We start from the raw sequence: 18,299 nt of genomic DNA, 5'->3' as shown, positions 1-18,299 counted from the left end.
GGGAGGGGGTTAATTTTACTTCAGTTTATATAGGAAAATCACATTTTAGACTGTCATTTGTTTCGTTTCTGTTGGAATTTATTCAAACTTGGTTAACATTATCAGCATGGGATGACAGTTTGATGGGTATGCATATGTTGGACCTGACTGACCCCTTGGGGTTGATGGGGGCCAAAAAGGGTCAAATTAGCTGTAATTTCAAAAATCTTCTCAAATGCAGACACAAATAAGGTAGGATCAAATACTTTTCATAGATGGAAGGGTCTTAAGGTACTTTACCAAAATTGTGAATTTGATGGCCTTGGTGTCTCATGTTTGCCCCTGAGGAGGGGCTTTAACTTACTTTAGTTTATATAGGAAAATCACATTTAAGACTATCATTTGTTTCAATTCTATTGGAATTCATTTTAACATGGTTAACATTATCAGCATGGGATAACATTTTGATGGTATGCACATGTTGGACCCAACAGACCCCAGAAGTCGATGGGCGGGGCCAAAAAGTTGCAAATTAGCTTAAATTTCAAAATATATCTTCACAACACCTAAATTAGATAGAATCAAATACTCTTTATAGATGAAAGGGTCTTAAGATGCTTTACAAAAATTGTGAATTTCATGACCCTGGGGTCTCATATGTTTGCCCATTTGGAGGAGGTACCCTTTACTGTAGTTTAATTGTATAGGGAAATCACATTTTTGACATTCATTTGTGTCATTTCTATTGGAATTAGCAGTTTTGGAAGGTAGTTTGCTGGTATGCAATTATTGGCCCCCAGGGGCTGATGGTTGGGGTCAAAAAGGGTCAAATTTACAGAAATGTTTCAAAACTCAGGTGACTGTTAAGGCCCATGGGCCTCTTGTTCTCTAATACATTGATTGTAAATATAAGTATAAAGTGCAATTTTTAAAAATTCATGTTTATAGCACAATTCAATTTAAAAATCCTTCCTGATTGATGCTACTTCATTTTAATTACATTGTATCAATCCTCAAGGACGTTTGGTATTGTCGGCTGTTAAAGCTGTACCTAGGTTTATTTTGGGTAGGTATATTAAAAAAAAAAAAAAAAACAACTTGAAAACATTGTATAATAATAAATATTTATTAAAGAAAATAAAACAATGTACAGATGTTGAAGTGAATCTAATCATTATTATCAGAGGAATCGGAGTAAGGAATGAGACTAGAGGCAGCCTTACTACCAGTCACAGTACCTATCGACTCACTATTTGTGTATGTTAGAGATTCATCCTGTGTACTATCATTTAAATGTCTCTCTGTCTGATCAAATACCTCACCCACAGGTTCTGTCGCACCATTTAAGGAATCATCTACTGCTGAAATGTCTTTGGTGATAAAAGTGAGTGGCTGATCGTTTAGAGCAGGGTTCGTTGTACCATCCATTACCACACGTGGCCCTGGCTCATACCCGTACAGGGTTTGGTAGGAGGTGTCATTGTCAAGTAATGGAGTAGAGATAGGACTGAAATCCGAGGAGCAATCAACTAAACCTGGTATTGTCTGAACAGGGGAAATAACTCTGTCCGGGGTGTTAAATGATCTATGAGAAATTCCATTTGATGAAGAGACAGGGGAGGTCACTCCAGGACTGCTGTTAGCTATACATTGCTGTTTTTTCTCAGTTTCATCATCTGTACAAAACAATAATGTAAATCTTTTCTTTAACCAAATGGCCTTCATTAAAAAAAAATTTTTACCTTATATACTACCTCACTCTCAAAATATCCACATACATTTTACTATAACAATAACACATTGACATATTCATATATATGTATCATTCATGTCAGATTTATGACTGAACATATTTCTAAGAAGACATTTCATTTATGTTGAAATGTTTCTGGATGTAACGTTTTTCACGGAAAACCAGAAAATGAATTGTGCCAGTGTGCTTAATCCTTAAGTCTGCTTGATCACTAATTTAGAGTATCCCTAGTTATAGCATTATATTTGAAACTTGAGCTTGTATACTAACGCTATACATATTCTATCTCTAGCAGTTACTCTCTGTAACAGTAATATGTACTTGTATTACCTGTGTAATGATGACCAGGAGAGTGTTGACGTTTCTTTGGGGTGTAGTGACGGTCTGTCCAGGGTATACTACCAGTACTTGGGTCAAGATGGCGTAGCTTTCTGATGAAAGCCCAGTACTGACGACGTAGGGAGTCAATCCTGCTGTTACACTCCTGGATTTTACTGTCTGGGTAACAAGGAACTTGAGATTGCTGTATGAAATATTAAGAATGGATTTTTTTATTTAAAAAAAAAACCCACAAAAAACCACTTCATGGTTACTAAATGTTAGAAAAATATGTTGGCCCCTAGTGCAAAATTGTTATCTTTCCAGTAGGTTTTTGTGTTGTGACATATTATATGTGTACCGTGTATTGATGACAATTTTCACTGTGGTTTGTGAATTTGAACACCATGGCCAGCTCAATGAAGAAAAGCAAGTGTAAATAAAATGGGATGAACACTGTTGATTTTAGAGTACTTACATTGTATGAGGGACGGCAGACCTACCTTGAGGCAGAAGTCAATATCTCGCTTGATACTTGGGATCCACTTCTTAATGTCTTCACTGGAGTTTAAGTCATCCTGACAAGGCATAGATAGAGAAAATTAATCATGGTCATGTTTGTTTTACTTTTCACTACTATAACATCCGTTACTTATCAAAATAGATATATACACATAATTCCAATTTCATACCAGGAGATATCCCTACAAAAAATGATTACTGACTGAGTTATCATGGCTGTTTTGAGCTTCTTATTTTACAACCTCGATTGGGACTTTATAATGTTACATAAAGAACAAAACTTTCCCTTGTTTGTAATTATACATCTGAAACCCACATCAACATATAAGGAAACCTGTTCTAAAATTATAAACCATTAGTGATCTGAAAGAGTCAAACCTTACTAGCTAGAATAGAATGTTATCACCATGCATCCTAATTAATTCATTATTAATGGCAATCAATGTTTTTATTCACTTACAAGCCTAGGCCTTTTGGGGTTCTTCTTTTCCTGTTCTACAACAACAAAATACATTTTATACATTTAATCAGTCACACTGTACAGCTAGAGACATATATATTGTATGAGAGCCAAGTCGCAGGAAGTTGTATCAGCTAATTATATACATTTATATATAATTTATACATTCAGAATTAAAATCCAATTACCAGATACACTCAATGACAAGATAATAAAAAGCTAGGTTTTCTCCAACATATTATGAAGTCATATTGCTCTAAAACAATCAATCAATTACACACACTAAATTGGTACGACCATAATTAGAGTATGCATGCATCTGCCTTGGATCCACACAAACAAGTACGTATATACACAAAGACCAACTAGAACAAAATCAAACACAAAGTAGTTCGCTATTTCTTCAACAATAACACTTACAGATATCCAGGCACCGCTAACAACATGTTAAAGTCATTGAACTTGTATTCTCTAGAAAACAGACGCACAATAGCTCGCTTAACATACATTGTATCTTGTACAAAATAAAATGCTCCCACAGGTCTATTCCCTCTGAACATAATTTGACTCAATCTGACATAAGACCACGAGGTTCACATAAATTCAAACAAACACATACAGACCTCTTTAAATACGCATTCTTTACACACAGCATCATAAACGGGAATATTCTACATATAACCACCCACCTAGCCGCTAGCAACACTCTCTCTTCTTTCGAAACCTGACTAAACACGTTCTCCAGCATCCATAATAAACAAATGACCATCCTCTTCTTTTAAATTGTACATGTTGACTTGCACATACATGTATAACATAACTTATACAGTATAAGAGAAAAAAAATCACCCTAAAATGTCACTATATAAAGGGTATATAAATACATTTTTGTACATGCGCCCATGAATGCTATTTTATTCACTCTAAGAGTCTATTCCATAAACGGAAACGACTCGTTGCCAATGTTTAAAAAAATGATTTTAGCAAGATATTCAGAAGATTCCGGGTTCCTATAGGCCTACACAATTTACTAGGCCTATAATTGACCACTGCCACCATGCGTCAAAACTGGAGACGCGTGAACATATAACGTGTATCTTTCGTCATGGTACTCTCCGTAGTGATCATCGATTGAACGGTTATTCCGGCAAATGTAACATAAAAACACAAAATTACTTGATGATCATTATTATGCTTGAATACCTTCTTTGTCTTGTTTTAGAAGTAATCTGTTCAGTCTGCCAAGCTGTTTCTCTTCATTCCGCGCCATCTTGGTATGTTGTTTTCGTATTTATCCTTTATGCACCTCAGCCTGTAAACTAGAACCAAATTACAGAAGAAGATGATCTAATTAACTTAAATCAAAACAATCCATTCTCAATATCCCATTCTAATTTAATCTGGGGGGGGGGGGGGGGGGGGGGGGGGGGTACATAAGATTTGGTTACGAAAATAAATATTAAGCTCACTCAGAGTTGTCGTTCCTTGCGATACAAGAGGCACACAGGGTCTGCATCTGTTTACTACATAAGACTTGTAATTTCCGCTCCTCTACGATACAATTAGTTTAAACTTTCTTTTATTCAAATATCTAAGTACATTGCATTGCATACAATACAAAATTAAAGGAAAACAGAAACAAGTGTCTAAGACACTTATATAAATCTATCACCTACAAATGTATAAATAAATAAGCAATTGAAAAATGGACAGCATAATTAAGTCAACAATGCATTTAACCTTGAAAACTATACAATTGAGAAAGTTTAAACAGGATGACAGAGAAAAATAAGATATGATGGAAGAGAGAAAACTAAGGTGGAAGAGAGGAAGGAAAGGAGTAAAGAGGGGTATTTGGGTTTTGTTTTAACTTGTACTGATCAATGACATATTATTCAATAGTTGAAAATATGTTAGTTTTTTAAAATATAGTTCTGGACTGCTTCAAAGACAATTAAGATAGATAATGTCTCGCCCCCAAAAAGTATGAGATCTAGTGTAACATCGAAAGGTAATGAGTGTAAATATCTTTTCTATCTTCGGCATATCGAGTACATTCCAAAAGGAAATGTGCAGTTGTTTCAATTAGACCACATAAACACAAAGGGGAATGAACACTATTTTTTACAAAATAAATGGTTGTTGAGGGAACTGCACTCCATACGTAATGGGGCATGATCAATTTCCTGTTTACGGCTTCTAAAATTGTAATAAATGGGTATTTTTTCATAAGTTTTCTTTAATCAAAGTGAGATTTAAGTAAAGAAACAGAAGGACTAGATCTGACATCAAATGAAAGATTGTTCCACATGTCTATGGTAGAAGGCAGGACGGAATGTTTATAAAATGTAGTTTTACATAAAATCGGAGCAATAAATGTGTGATCCGAGGTTCCTCGTTTCATACATATGTCCATCAGAGACAGTCCTAGGAATAAGGTTGGATATGTATGCAGGGGTATATTGATAGAACATTTTACGAAATTGATTATAACAAGTGAACAGAGAGATGGCGTCTTTATAACAAGTGAACAGAGAGATGACATCTTTATAACAAGTGAACAGAGAGATGGCATCTTTATAACAAGTGAACAGAGAGGTGACATCTTTATAACAAGTGAACAGAGAGATGACGTCTTTATAACAAGTGAACAGAGAGATGGCGTCTTTATGATAAGTGAACAGAGAGATGGCGTCTTTCTGACAAGTGAACAGAGAGATGGCGTCTTTATGATAAGTGAACAGAGAGATGACATCTTTATAATAAGTGAACAGAGAGATGGCGTCTTTATAATAAGTGAACAGAGAGATGGCGTCTTTATGATAAGTGAACAGAGAGATAGCGTCTTTCTGACAAGTGAACAAAGAGATGGCGTCTTTATGATAAGTGAACAGAGAGATGGCATCTTTATAATAAGTCAACAGAGAGATGGCGTCTTTATAACAAGTGAACAGAGAGATGACGTCTTTATGGCTTTGTAAACAGAGAGATGGTGCCATTATGAATATGTAAACAGAGAGATGGCATCATTATTGATATGTAAGCAGAGATATGGCGTCTTTATTGATATGTAAACAGACATGGCGTCTTTGCGGTATGTAAACAGAGAGATGGCGTCTTTGCGGTATGTAAACAGAGAGATGGCGTCTTTATGGTATGTAAACAGAGATATGGCGTCTTTACGGTATGTAAACGGAGATGGCGTCTTTACGTCTATGTAAACAGAGAGATGGCGCCATTATGCGTATGTAAATACAGAGATGGCGTTTTTATGGTAAGTAAACAGAAGGCGTCTGCGTGGGTATGTAAACAGACATATGTATGTAAACAAACACCTTTATGGATATGTAAACCGAGAGATGGCGTCTTTATAATAAGTGAACAGAGAGATTGTCTTTACGGTATGTAAACAGAAATGGCGTCTTTACGTCTATGTAAACAGAGAGATGGCGCCATTATGGGTATGTAAATATAGAGATGGCGTTTTTATGGTAAGTAAACAGAAGGCGTCTGCGTGGGTATGTAAACAGACATATGTATGTAAACAAACATCTTTAGGGATATGTAAACCGAGAGTGTCTTTACGGTATGTACAGAGAGATGACGTCTTTAGGGCTATATAAACAGAGAAATGGCGTCTTTACGGGTATGTAAACAAATATGACGCGATATGTAAACAGAGATATTGCGTCATTAAGTGTATGCAAACAAATATGGCGTCTTTATGATTTTGGATATGCGTATATACACAAAGATCTAGACCAACTAGAACAAAATCAAACACAAAGCAGTTTGTATGTTCGCTATTTCTTCAACAATTACATTTACAGATATCCAGGCACCGCTAACAACATGTTAAAGTCATTGAACTTGTATTCTCTAGAAAACAGACGCACAATAGCTCGCTTAACATACATTGTATCTTGTACAAAATAAAATGCTCCCACAGGTCTATTCCCTCTGAACATAATTTGACTCAATCTGACATAAGACCACGAGGTTCACATAAATTCAAACAAACACATACAGACCTCTTTAAATACGCATTCTTTACACACAGCATCATAAACGGGAATATTCTACATATAACCACCCACCTAGCCGCTAGCAACACTCTCTCTTCTTTCGAAACCTGACTAAACACGTTCTCCAGCATCCATAATAAACAAATGACCATCCTCTTCTTTTAAATTGTACATGTTGACTTGCACATACATGTATAATATAACATATTGTCTTATACAGTATAAGAGAAAAAAATCACCCTAAAATGTTACTATATAAAGGGTATATAAATACATTTTTGTACATGAGCCCAGGATCCGAATGTTAAACACTCCAAGAGTCTATTCCCTAAACGGAAACAACTTGTTGCCAATGTTTCAAAAAATGATTTCAGCAAGATCGTCAGAAGATTCCGAGTTCCTATACTACACTACAGTACATGTATATAATATAATCAACCACTGCCACCATGCGTCAAAACTGGAGACGCGTGAACATATAACGTGTATCTTTCGTCATGGTACTCTCCGTTGTGATTATTGATTGAACGATTATTCCAGCAAATGTAACATAAAAACATAAAATTACTTGATGATCATTATTATGCTTGAATACCTTCTTTGTCTTGTTTTAGAAGTAATCTGTTCAGTCTGCCAAGCTGTTTCTCTTCATTCCGCGCCATCTTGGTATGTTGTTTTCGTATTTTTACTTTATGCACCTCATTCTATAAACTAGAACCAGATTACAGAAGAAAATGATCGAATTAACTTAACGTTCTATGCATTCTCAATATCCCATTATTATCTGGAGGTACATAAGATTTGGTTACGAAAATACATATTAAGCTCAACCCACTCAGAGTTGTCGTTCCTTGCGATACAAGAGGCACACAAGGCCTGTATCTGTTATGAAGAGAATACTTATAATTTCCGCTCCTCTACGATACAATTAAACTATATCGTAGAGTATCTTCATCATTTTTCCAAATTATATTACATTTCTTGGCTGATGACCCTTGTTGTCTTTTTTTTCCATAAGAGGGAATTAAGATTGATTTGATATCTTAATTCGATCTGAATGATAAGTAGAAATGTCATGTAGCAGCCATGTAACACACATACGCCGGGCTGTAATAAGCAATCGTGATAGATATTTTCCCTGCAAACACAAGTATGCATTGTGAGTTCATTTGTTAACTTATTTATTAGAATATTAAATTAATTAACTTTTTAACAAGGATGTAAATATATATATATATTTATTTATTTATTTATTGAGTTTAAATGAAATTCTATTTCTTCGGACACTAAAAACTGAGATGGATGCTTTCGTAGGGTCTTTTTTCAAATAACCGAAAAGCAATAAGTCGCGGTTATCATATTAAACATTGGAAGAACTCTCTTCCTACTCCTGTATTTTTTAATCCTTATAAGATTTAAGTGTAGTCGGACTGAAACGCATCAAACCAAATATCATTATATTTGTTTTTGTTGTAGGTACCAGGTTCTCGCTGTTTTACCTACCTTCCTTTGTCATGGTTACATAGTAGTTGCTACCTCACTGAACGCCGAGCATTTGTTACAGGGATTACAGCCTGTTGGGACAGGAATGAGTAGTTTTGTAATGGCCCCTCTTTCTGTGATATCGATGGATAGATACGAGTTGAAAGGGGCCTTGTGGATTATTTCTGGGTTACATTTTAATGGTGTGGTGCTTGCAGCATTATTTCGACAGCTTGAACCGTATGACAAACCGAGCATCAAGACCACAAATGTTGGAAAGGAAACTTTGACTGAGAACCACATCTGCTGCAGTGTCATCAAAACGTTTATCAGTTCCTGTATGTCAAGTCTGGCTTTTATGTTATATTCTTTGTCGTGTTTCGGAGTGGAAATCGGTAAGTCTGGTGTGTCTTTTACCACGGTCTGTAACGCATCATATATACATACAAATGTACTCACCACGTTTCTGGGAATATTTCCATGGTTGGTTATGATGTTATGTAAAACGAAGTCTGATTTATGACATTTATCCTCTAGATTAGAGGATGCCACCGGAGACGTCTCACTGAACTTTCCTCAATATTCTATTAAAAGTCAATGCTGACGGGAGCTCTAAAATTTGGCATTCACTTAACATCAAACGATTTTTATTTTTAGACAGTTTCCGTGTATTTTATTTTTATGTTTCACATAATTTCTCAATATCAGCAAGCATGTAGATTCTCCAACATTTCCAAAACTCATTTATACGTGTACGTATATAAATAAAGAATGAATTGTTTTTCCAACGGGATTTTACATCACGTTAAATCTTCTACCTGCACTGGCGAGTGATTTACGTCTATCAGCCAATTAGGATGCTCTTCTTATATATCTATCACCGGTGTCTCTAAGACGATAATAAAGATCGTGATTGGTTAAGTAACTGACCAATCATGGACCGATTACTTGTGACTGGTGGGTGGAGCGCCCAGCATTATTGTACCATACTTCCGTTTGTTTGGAACCTTTGCAGTCTACTCCATCGTCTACGATGCCACAGCGGGGTTGTTTAATTTTTGTATTTTTCTGTTGATCATGGTAATATTTATACATGTATATCAGTTATTTCATTTCTCTGTTTGTATCACGTGGTGCATGCTTTTTGTTTCAATGTCGGTTTTGTCAACAGATGTTTGTATGTCTCTATTAAATTTTGTAGATTTACTGCCAATTTCTGATTTTCAATTTCTAACAAGTAACACCGAAGAATTTTACCATTATCACTATTTTCCATGACAGATATCGACCACTGGTGGAAAAAATAACAACACATGGATGATGAAGATCATGAGAAAATTCTATGATCGCCATTATGATCTCATTCGGAAATATTGTATTTTCATGTGCGTTATGAAGAAACAAGTGTTTGATGTTAGAATTCATTTTGAGAATTGGCCCTGCAGGCAGGGCGTAAGAATTGTGCCTGCTGCCCCCAATGCATGATCGTAAGAGGCGACTAAATTTGGGATCTTATCTTTTCTCTTCTTTCTAGGAACTTTCTTTCCCCCTGATATTTCTCCGGTCACTGTCTCACTTTGGGCCGCTGTGAGGAAGACTTTGTTTTCTGTGCCCTGACTGATACAAATCTATAAATGGGCGCTTTCTACTTTTGCTTAGTACTCAGTATTTTGGGAGTTGGAAAAAGACCAATTATTCAATATTGGTTTTTACATTTAGTTTTGTATTTTTATATAGTATATCTGTCTTCAGATTAAAACGTAACAATAAGGTTACGATAAACCTCGGTGACTAAAAGGTCCAATAGCAGTGTCTACCACCTGGAATGTCGGGAAAATTTTAACTTAAGGACATCTCACGCGCTCATTCTTGCAACGGATTGAATTTCACGAATATACTTTATTTTAAGAATTTAAGACAGCTATCGAAAAATATATGCATCATATGTGATAATTTAAATAGATACAACATTAACATTTGGATTTTATAATCATGAAGTATGCAAATGTAGGTCAAGCTACATGTAGGTAGGTGAACAGTTTTTTGTTAATAGACACTTGTATAGTACTTGAACACGATATGGTGTATAATTACGATGGTAATAAAAATTATATTTTTACAACCCGTTCTACTTCTTTAGGGCTACCATAATAACATCAGTTATAGTCTGTTTCATATATATCTTACCTGGTTCTGCTCTCCCACATTACCTGGGATATGCACTATGATATTGCCACACATTTTTGTTCAATGTTTTAACGGATATTCAGCATTCTAATGAAAACAGCCCTGTGGCACCCACAAAGATATAAATTGTATTGTAAAAGTATGCTAATGTCGTGAATGGTTATTTTGGCGTAAAAATCTTTTTAGAAGCATTTTAAGGTCTCTGGGAACTTAAAATGTCTTCTTCTTTTCTTGTTGGCTATCTGTCAAATATAGTTCGTGGTATAATGGTGAATTGTTGTGCAAGGAGGAAAATAATGAGCTGGGAATAAAACGCCGACAAAAGAGTTCAGCGTGTGTACACGTACCTGGCGAAAGCTATATGAACCCTGTTTACACTTACATGTTATCGTCCTGTTTAAATCGTTGAATGTATCAAAAAGACGAAAGTTGCAAAACATGAAAAATAATTATGATAGATAATTGTAACAAGGTGATAGTTAATGTTTGGGACTCTGATTGTATTCAATATTTTGATTTAATTATTTAGTTATACCACAGATAGATATAAATGGTATCATTATTATTTGATCTCTTGTTCGTGTAGATGTATCGGTTGAAACTCAAAAACAATATGATTTTATTTTATAACGCAGCCTGTCATGAATTCCACGTAGAGAGGTAAGGTTTTGAGACCACCCCTCCACTCAAATAATTATGTTTGTAATGTGTTATGAAATATTCTTACAATATATAGATACACCTGCTACCAGTGCAATACAATATATAGATACACCTGCTACCAGTGTAATAAGATCTGCCATATTATCAGGCACATCAGGCATATTCAAAACCTGCTACTATAGTATGAAAAGGTGTGATATATATAATTGTTTACATACTTGTATACATCATGAATATAAAATACATACAGCTGTTACCGTGGTAACGAGATTTGCTACTGGGAACAGTTATAATCAAAACATATAGAAGAGTTATATTGTCACCGGCGGGATTCTCATTTAGAGGAATTGACTTAACCTAGATTAGCCCTATATTTGTCTGCTGGAAGTCGACAAAGAAGCAGAAGACGTTTAACATTCCCGAACACCTGGTCTTATCTCTTTTTTTCAATGGCCTCAATGCAAAGCCATAGTGTACCCTTGAATGTATTGATGGTCACCATGTCAAAATTTGCTAAAAGTTTGCTATCATGAATGAAAGATTGAGTCATTTAATCTATGTCAGGAGCACTGATTAAACATTTGTCTTATTTTTACTTCTACGCACGCGTCTCTGTGACATGTATATTAAATGTATTGAAATTTTGTTTATATAATATATAGGATCAGTTGTGGCTTGAAGAGTGACACTGCATACCTAACTGGTTACCCACATAGCTTAATCCATGGTTGTATCCTTGATAGTTACTTAATAGCTGTTTTAAAGTGATATGATCTTCGATATCATACTTTTAAAATCAAAATTATGTGTCCAATTTAAAGGGAAACTACTCTCGATATGAATTAGTGAATTGAAAATATATTATATACTATTTGTTTTCAAAGTCATAATCGTACTCAAGGACATATTGACGATTGTTTCCGCAAACTCGTTATTGTCGAACCGATGATAATTACCTACCGATTTCCAACATGCAAAAATCACATTTCTAGTACAACATTCAAGGTAAAAGAATGTTTTATACATTTTTTTCATTTCACATTTATAGGTATATGAATAAATACAGACGATATTTTTAAAGAAATATCGCAGATCCTATGTGTTTAAATATTTTCACTAACTTGGTATGAACTACAGCTATTCATGGTTTGATCGTTATCTTCATTCATCAAAACATTAATCAAATATATAATAGGCACTGTTGAAATGGTTTCATCAGTATTTATTATCTCAGCTGTTCAAGTGTTTATTATTCCGATCCTTTCTCGACTTTCTTTTAAGAAATCTTGTGTACACAAACATGAATATGACGTTTATAACCGTTATACAAGAATATCCCAAGTTTAAAAAGCAAAACCAAATTGGTGAAATCTCTTCCATCATGTAACCAAATAATAAAGGACTTAATAGTGTTCCAAGGAAACCCATTAACATGATGAATGCAGTCACTTTTCCGCGAACTGAAATTAAATTCTCGTTTGTCCAACTTAACAGACTAGGCCACATTAATCCCCAAGCAATACCTATGACACACACAGATATCCATATCCCTTCATCAGCTACAAAGAATCCACTAACAGAAAGTCCAGCTTGACCCATGACGTGCAATACGGTTGAAAATGCAAGTAACTTTATAGGTTTAAGGAAATGGGATATATACGCACCAAATAACCTTCCGCCGAGCATTGCAAGAAATAGTTCTGAAGTCAGCCATGCCCCGAAAATCTTTGTCCATCGTAGATGCTGGACGCAAAAGGCAGGCAGATATCCAGTAAATACAAAGTTGACCGACATGTAAAATGTTGAAAATAGTCCAACATTAACTAACTGAATACGTTTAGCAGTTACAGATAAATTTCCTATATAATGTGATTGTTCGTGAGCCCTACCTTTTGTGTCGTGTGTAGAAGGTTTGCAACACATCACAATGAATGGAAGGGTTGATAAGAAGACCAATCCGGCTGATAAAGCATACGCAATATAAACGTTGGACGTTGGTATTTCAGTATTTGTTAGGTTCGATTGTGGATTGTGAATGGTGGATGAAATATTTCCCTTCATACTAAACATATTTGTTTTAGCGATGTTATTTGAAATGTTCCATGGGTCACTACGTTTGTCTGCGTCAATTGATCTCGGCAGTAGGAATGGAGAAGTAGCGATAGGTGAAATAAGGCCGGCTGCCCCGTCAGACACTAGGAAAATGTTTAGGTACACTCTCCCCCTAGCTGTAGCTCCCCATATTGAAACAGCAGTAGATGTCATAACTAAAAAGAAAAAAGAAAGTGCATTAACAAGTGAATAAACGTCCGTCAAAGTGTTTGAGAGAAAATATTCCAAGCGGCTGTGGAGGGAAGCCATCTGCAAACGAGACGAGGGACAGACTCGCCCATATCCATGTTCAGGTTCTTAACAAAGTGTAGCCGAATCGACTTTGTTTGGTGTAGACGAAAATAACCTTCACATTAAAGTGCAAATGTGCTTCACTGGTCATATGTTTCTGACTAAATAAATCCTGCCCGAAACTTCATGAATACAATCTAATACTGATGGCCTTTTATCATAAATCTTTACCAGTCTTACTTTACAAGAGAAAAGGCTTAGATCCAAATCTCGATGTTTAGATTGCAAGTCGACACGAGAGAATGTTTTAAAGAATAATTGCAAAAAAAACTTTTGTGAGAAACCTTTTTGATATTGGTTATGATTGTATGATATTAAGATATGGAACCTCATTACAAATTTGTTTAGTTTTCAAGATATAATAAGTATAATTGAGAGGTCATTATATCGTATGTTTATCACTGGAATGTAAATTATAGCTACCCTATAATAGATTAATGTAACCCTCATTATTACATGTGTATCTGATTAAAATTTTTCGTTTTTGAGTCACTGATGTAGGTTATTGCCCAGAGTGTATTTGTGCCGTTCACATGTTTTTTTGTGTCCACACAATTTAGTAATTTTGTGCTTTATTTTCATATAGACTGTAGTGGATAATTTTCGGTGTATACAATACATAATGTGTATCTGTTCCAGTTGTTTCGACATTCGCTGGCGTATCCTTACATTGATGTACATTTTACTCATGTGTATGATTGCACTTCTAGGCCATATTGGTGATGTTTGTTTGGGTGGTCGGGTGGCGCAGTGGTAACACACTCTCCTATGTGGGCAGGGATTCCCTGATCGGACGTGCCTATATATACTTAGTCTTCCCTTTTATTTCCGACCATCGCCCTTTTATAAAAGTTGCTTGTATCGTACTAACATCATCACTAGCATTGGAGCCTACCTTGTCATATATTGTGGTGGTGTGAAAAACTCGCAGACATTGTGTGTTCATAGCTATCTGCAATGTATTCTCAAAATAGATTTTCTACGTCATATCTTCTAATGCGTCCAAGTTTGTACATACAAATACAAAGTTTCATGTGGATTAGAGGATTCAAATTGGACAAATATGGCGGCGAAATTCATGGATAAAAGGGCATTCCTTCGTTCGGAAATCAGAAACATGCAAAATTTCTATTGATAAAATCTATGCTTTTTGTATCTTCCAGTAATGAAAGCAACGCCGACATGAACAGAAAAATTACGTTTTGATTTAAAGATTATAACTTTTACTACTTGGGGAAAATACACATTTCCTATTCAGTTTCATTTTGGAGACATAGACTTTATTCAAATGAAGGAATGCTCCTTTAAATTTTGACATATATAGCGGCAATTCATAGCTAGATAAGGCTAAATATGGCGGCGAAATTCATGGTTTTATAAGGACAAATATGGCAGCAAAATACAAGTACAAGCTTGGGAGGAGTGAAAAATATATATAATGTCATAAATATAATGAACTCTACTCACCTACACTAATAATTCCACCGCTAATACCATGAACCGCATGAACGGTTATCATGAGTTCATAAAGAACACACCATGGGATAAATGCACGTGTGAGACTGTAAATCAGCAAAGCTACAACTAGTAACAAGTATCTGTTCACTTTGGAGTAAACTGTTCCCCCAATAATGGATCCTATCGCACAACCTGTGCTATATGATGTCATAAAAGCGGATCCTTCTTCCAGATCTGAACCCGAAATGTACAGAATGTCCAAAAACGCCGGGCCATTTTGTCCTTTACACCATCCCTGATGGAAAATAAGCACGCCTATCAAATATAAATTAAATCATTTTATAAAAGTCTATTACATAAATAGATAATTCAAACTAATTGATTAATAAAGAAAACGACATCATTAGACGCTAGGAGATACGGAAAGAGGTGAAATGTCGATTTTTTTGTTACCTGTTTGGAGTTTTTTTTGTCGTCTCCAATAACCATTTCATGTCTTTAGCATACCTTACGAGTCATAGAGGAACGAAGCAGCTATATATTGCTGTTTAATTCATTTTGTGTCCTACTCTACCTCATTTATTTGGACATTTACTAATACCTTGTATAATCCTTTAAATATTTATCAAACTATTATATTTTAACTACCGGCATTCAAACAATCGTTGATGATTGGACTTTCATTAAATATCAATTAATACTTACCAACATGGAATAGGCGAAGGTAGCACAGAAGCTAAGAATGAACTTAAAACGTGTGGCCTGGTTATGTCGAAGTTCTGTTATTATAGATTCCTGGACTTGCTTATTGACCTCCTCGGGATGAATATATTCGTCTGTATCTTGCTTATCGATTTCCCGAAGTGATATTTCCTCATGCTCAGAACAATCTGCGTCCAAACTTGTTCGTCTCTCCGTCATTTTGTCCAGCTACCTTTGCGTAAATTGATCAATTTGATGTTTTTATACGACATGACATTAAAATGTTAATTGATACTTTCGTTTATGGCTAAATGATATTTGAACAGTCGATGTACAAGGAACGTTTCTCGGAATAAATGTTTCATGCTAATTATATGTGTAACACTATAAAACAGCAAATACAATGTGATATAATCTTTACATTATATAGTACATTGTTGTACTATGAACATATCATAAAAACAATGTAATATTATGTAAAAGGTAAAGGGCAATATGATACTATGCAAACGAAGTACCATATGGTAGTATACATGTATATATTTCGTACAGCACGATACAATATAAAACTTTTCATATGTTTTTTATGTACAGTGTTACAACATGTAGTAAGATAAGACTGTATATAACGTGTAGGATAGTGTCATTAACTTATCAGTAACGAATCAATAGCAAGTCAACCCAAATATTACAAGGAAAGTAAAGTTCTTTGAAAATATTTGATGTTCATTTTGGTAATAATTAATTTTCCCACAATAGAATGAATTTGTACGTACAAAATCATGAAGTAGTTAATTTCTCAATTTTTATTGAATTACACATTTATTTAAAGTTTAAATCATGGATTAAATTGCTTTGATGAAAACTTCATTGTTTCATAATAATGTATATAGTCTACAACTGCTTATAGATGTTTTGTTTGAAGTGTGATTTATCGGCAATTGCGATATCATAGTTTCTCCTCCGTGTGCTGCCCAGTGACATGTACGTAGATACATAATGAATAAGACTTACTATGACTTTACTCACTATTTCAACGTATAATTTCAAGCGTTTGTTTTGAAACTAATATAATGTAAACATTGGTCATGTTTAAAATGAAAAGAGCTTACCTTACCTCTCCAGAAACTATTAGCCTCGCTGTGACAAAGTTTACCTTTTAACACATATCGTCGGCCTATTTCAATCTACGCTATCATTTCACGGACTGTCTGTAACGGCCCCATACTCCAACTCATTACTAATACAGAACAGCAAACCACAGTAGTATTTGAAATGTCAGCGGTAATGGTGATAAAGGGGGCGTCTCAAAATCATAACTCAGTGGTAATCCTCTGCAAAATTTAAATTGTTGTATTGCAGAACGGTAGTCAATTTGTACCAAGTTTAACTTATTAGTGTCTTCTAGTTGAGTAAAAGAATAACGTTATGGAAAGTGACACCAAATGATATGGCCATAAACAATAGAGGTACCATTTCACGTAAATATCCCCCGTGGGACGGTCTATCTGAATAAAAGAATATCATCCTAATTAATTACGTTATAATGATATAACAGTGGCCGACAAAGGGGTACAAGATATCATATTAACGCTTTTAGAAGAAACCGGTGAGGGTTTCTTTGCCAAATCGATTGATGCTTTAAATAATAATTTCGAGAGCAAAGTAAATTGTAAACCATGTTTAAGAGGACGAGAATTTTGAGTGAAACAAAAACAACAAACCCAACTATGCAAATTCCTCAATGATCAAATTATCAAATGCATATAAGAAAATAGTGATATAACAACAAAATATTCAGAACTTTAACCCCTATTGTATAAACAAAGTCCATGTAAGTCCTAACAATTCATAGTGCCAAATACTGGATTCATGTCAGTCACCAATACGGATACCTATTGGCTCAAGCTTATCTAAAATATTCATAGTCAGCGTGTTTTCTTCTCGCCGAATAACTACGTGTAGAAGTACGACTATACATAGCCGAGAGAAGGCGAACTAACTATGTAAGGTCACGTTATCAAGATTATTTAAAGTTACAATCAGAGTAAACATGGTAAAATATTTTTCGTTCCCAAGATACATCAAGCTGATAGATTAATTAATATAAGCTGAGAAACAACTCTCCTAAAATGAAAACGTAGTATACATAGACAATTTATGTTGTTTCACGTGCTATTTTCTAGATGTCTGCAGTAAAATAGATCCAATGGGAAACTAACACAGACAAACTTGTATTAAAGTATTTGTTCTAAAATGTTTTAATTTCCAAACTCGAACCAACTCTAAAAAGTTACTTACTTTATGATAATCTCACATAAAAACTGAATATTTAAAGTCATGCTAA

General features: G+C 34.9%; 2 protein-coding genes across 5 annotated transcripts; both read right to left on the bottom strand.

Annotated features, from left to right (window-relative positions):
* Positions 1–1,082: 1,082 nt before the first annotated feature.
* On the bottom strand, positions 1,083–7,900 carry LOC117325960. Of its 2 annotated transcripts, none has more exons than XM_033882496.1 (5): positions 7,653–7,900; positions 3,033–3,067; positions 2,554–2,628; positions 2,063–2,255; positions 1,083–1,655 (listed from the first exon to the last, which is right to left on the bottom strand). In XM_033882496.1, the coding sequence occupies exons 1-5, from the start codon at positions 7,717–7,719 to the stop codon at positions 1,147–1,149; spliced, it is 879 nt and encodes a 292-aa protein (XP_033738387.1). In that variant the 5' UTR covers positions 7,720–7,900; the 3' UTR covers positions 1,083–1,146. The 2 variants fall into 2 exon arrangements, with proteins under 2 accessions (XP_033738387.1, XP_033738386.1); XM_033882495.1 differs by lacking the exon at positions 7,653–7,900 and adding an exon at positions 4,236–4,408.
* Positions 7,901–11,561: 3,661 nt separating this feature from the next.
* LOC117325958 (sodium-dependent glucose transporter 1A-like) lies at positions 11,562–17,954 on the bottom strand. Of its 3 annotated transcripts, none has more exons than XM_033882494.1 (4): positions 17,065–17,954; positions 15,956–16,184; positions 15,260–15,565; positions 11,562–13,656 (listed from the first exon to the last, which is right to left on the bottom strand). In XM_033882494.1, exons 3-4 carry the CDS (start codon positions 15,459–15,461, stop codon positions 12,620–12,622), a joined length of 1,239 nt encoding a protein of 412 aa, XP_033738385.1. In that variant the 5' UTR covers positions 15,462–15,565; positions 15,956–16,184; positions 17,065–17,954; the 3' UTR covers positions 11,562–12,619. The 3 variants fall into 3 exon arrangements, with proteins under 3 accessions (XP_033738385.1, XP_033738383.1, XP_033738384.1); XM_033882492.1 differs by having other exon boundaries at positions 15,260–15,545; positions 17,065–17,942; XM_033882493.1 differs by lacking the exon at positions 17,065–17,954 and having other exon boundaries at positions 15,260–15,545; positions 15,956–17,028.
* Between the last annotated feature and the right edge of the window lie 345 nt (positions 17,955–18,299).

The sequence above is a fragment of the Pecten maximus genome, chromosome 4 (genome assembly GCF_902652985.1).
Source record: "Pecten maximus chromosome 4, xPecMax1.1, whole genome shotgun sequence".
In the NCBI taxonomy this organism is placed as follows: domain Eukaryota; kingdom Metazoa; phylum Mollusca; class Bivalvia; order Pectinida; family Pectinidae; genus Pecten; species Pecten maximus.
The sequence above is the reverse complement of the archived record's forward strand: the minus strand, read 5'-3'. Positions and strand labels throughout refer to the sequence as shown.

Coding starts and splice junctions, on each gene's coding strand:
- LOC117325960 (XM_033882496.1), bottom strand. CDS start 7,719: ATGGCGCGGAATGAAGAGAAACAGCTTGGCAGACTGAACAGATTACTT. Junction 2,629..3,032: donor ACCCCAAAAGGCCTAGGCTT/GTAAGTGAATAA, acceptor ATGCCTTGTCAG/GATGACTTAAACTCCAGTGA. Junction 1,656..2,062: donor TCCTGGTCATCATTACACAG/GTAATACAAGTA, acceptor TGTTTTGTACAG/ATGATGAAACTGAGAAAAAA.
- LOC117325958 (XM_033882492.1), bottom strand. CDS start 16,171: ATGACGGAGAGACGAACAAGTTTGGACGCAGATTGTTCTGAGCATGAG. Junction 15,546..15,955: donor CCTTCGCCTATTCCATGTTG/GTAAGTATTAAT, acceptor ATTTTCCATCAG/GGATGGTGTAAAGGACAAAA. Junction 13,657..15,259: donor CGGTGGAATTATTAGTGTAG/GTGAGTAGAGTT, acceptor TTTTCTTTTTAG/TTATGACATCTACTGCTGTT.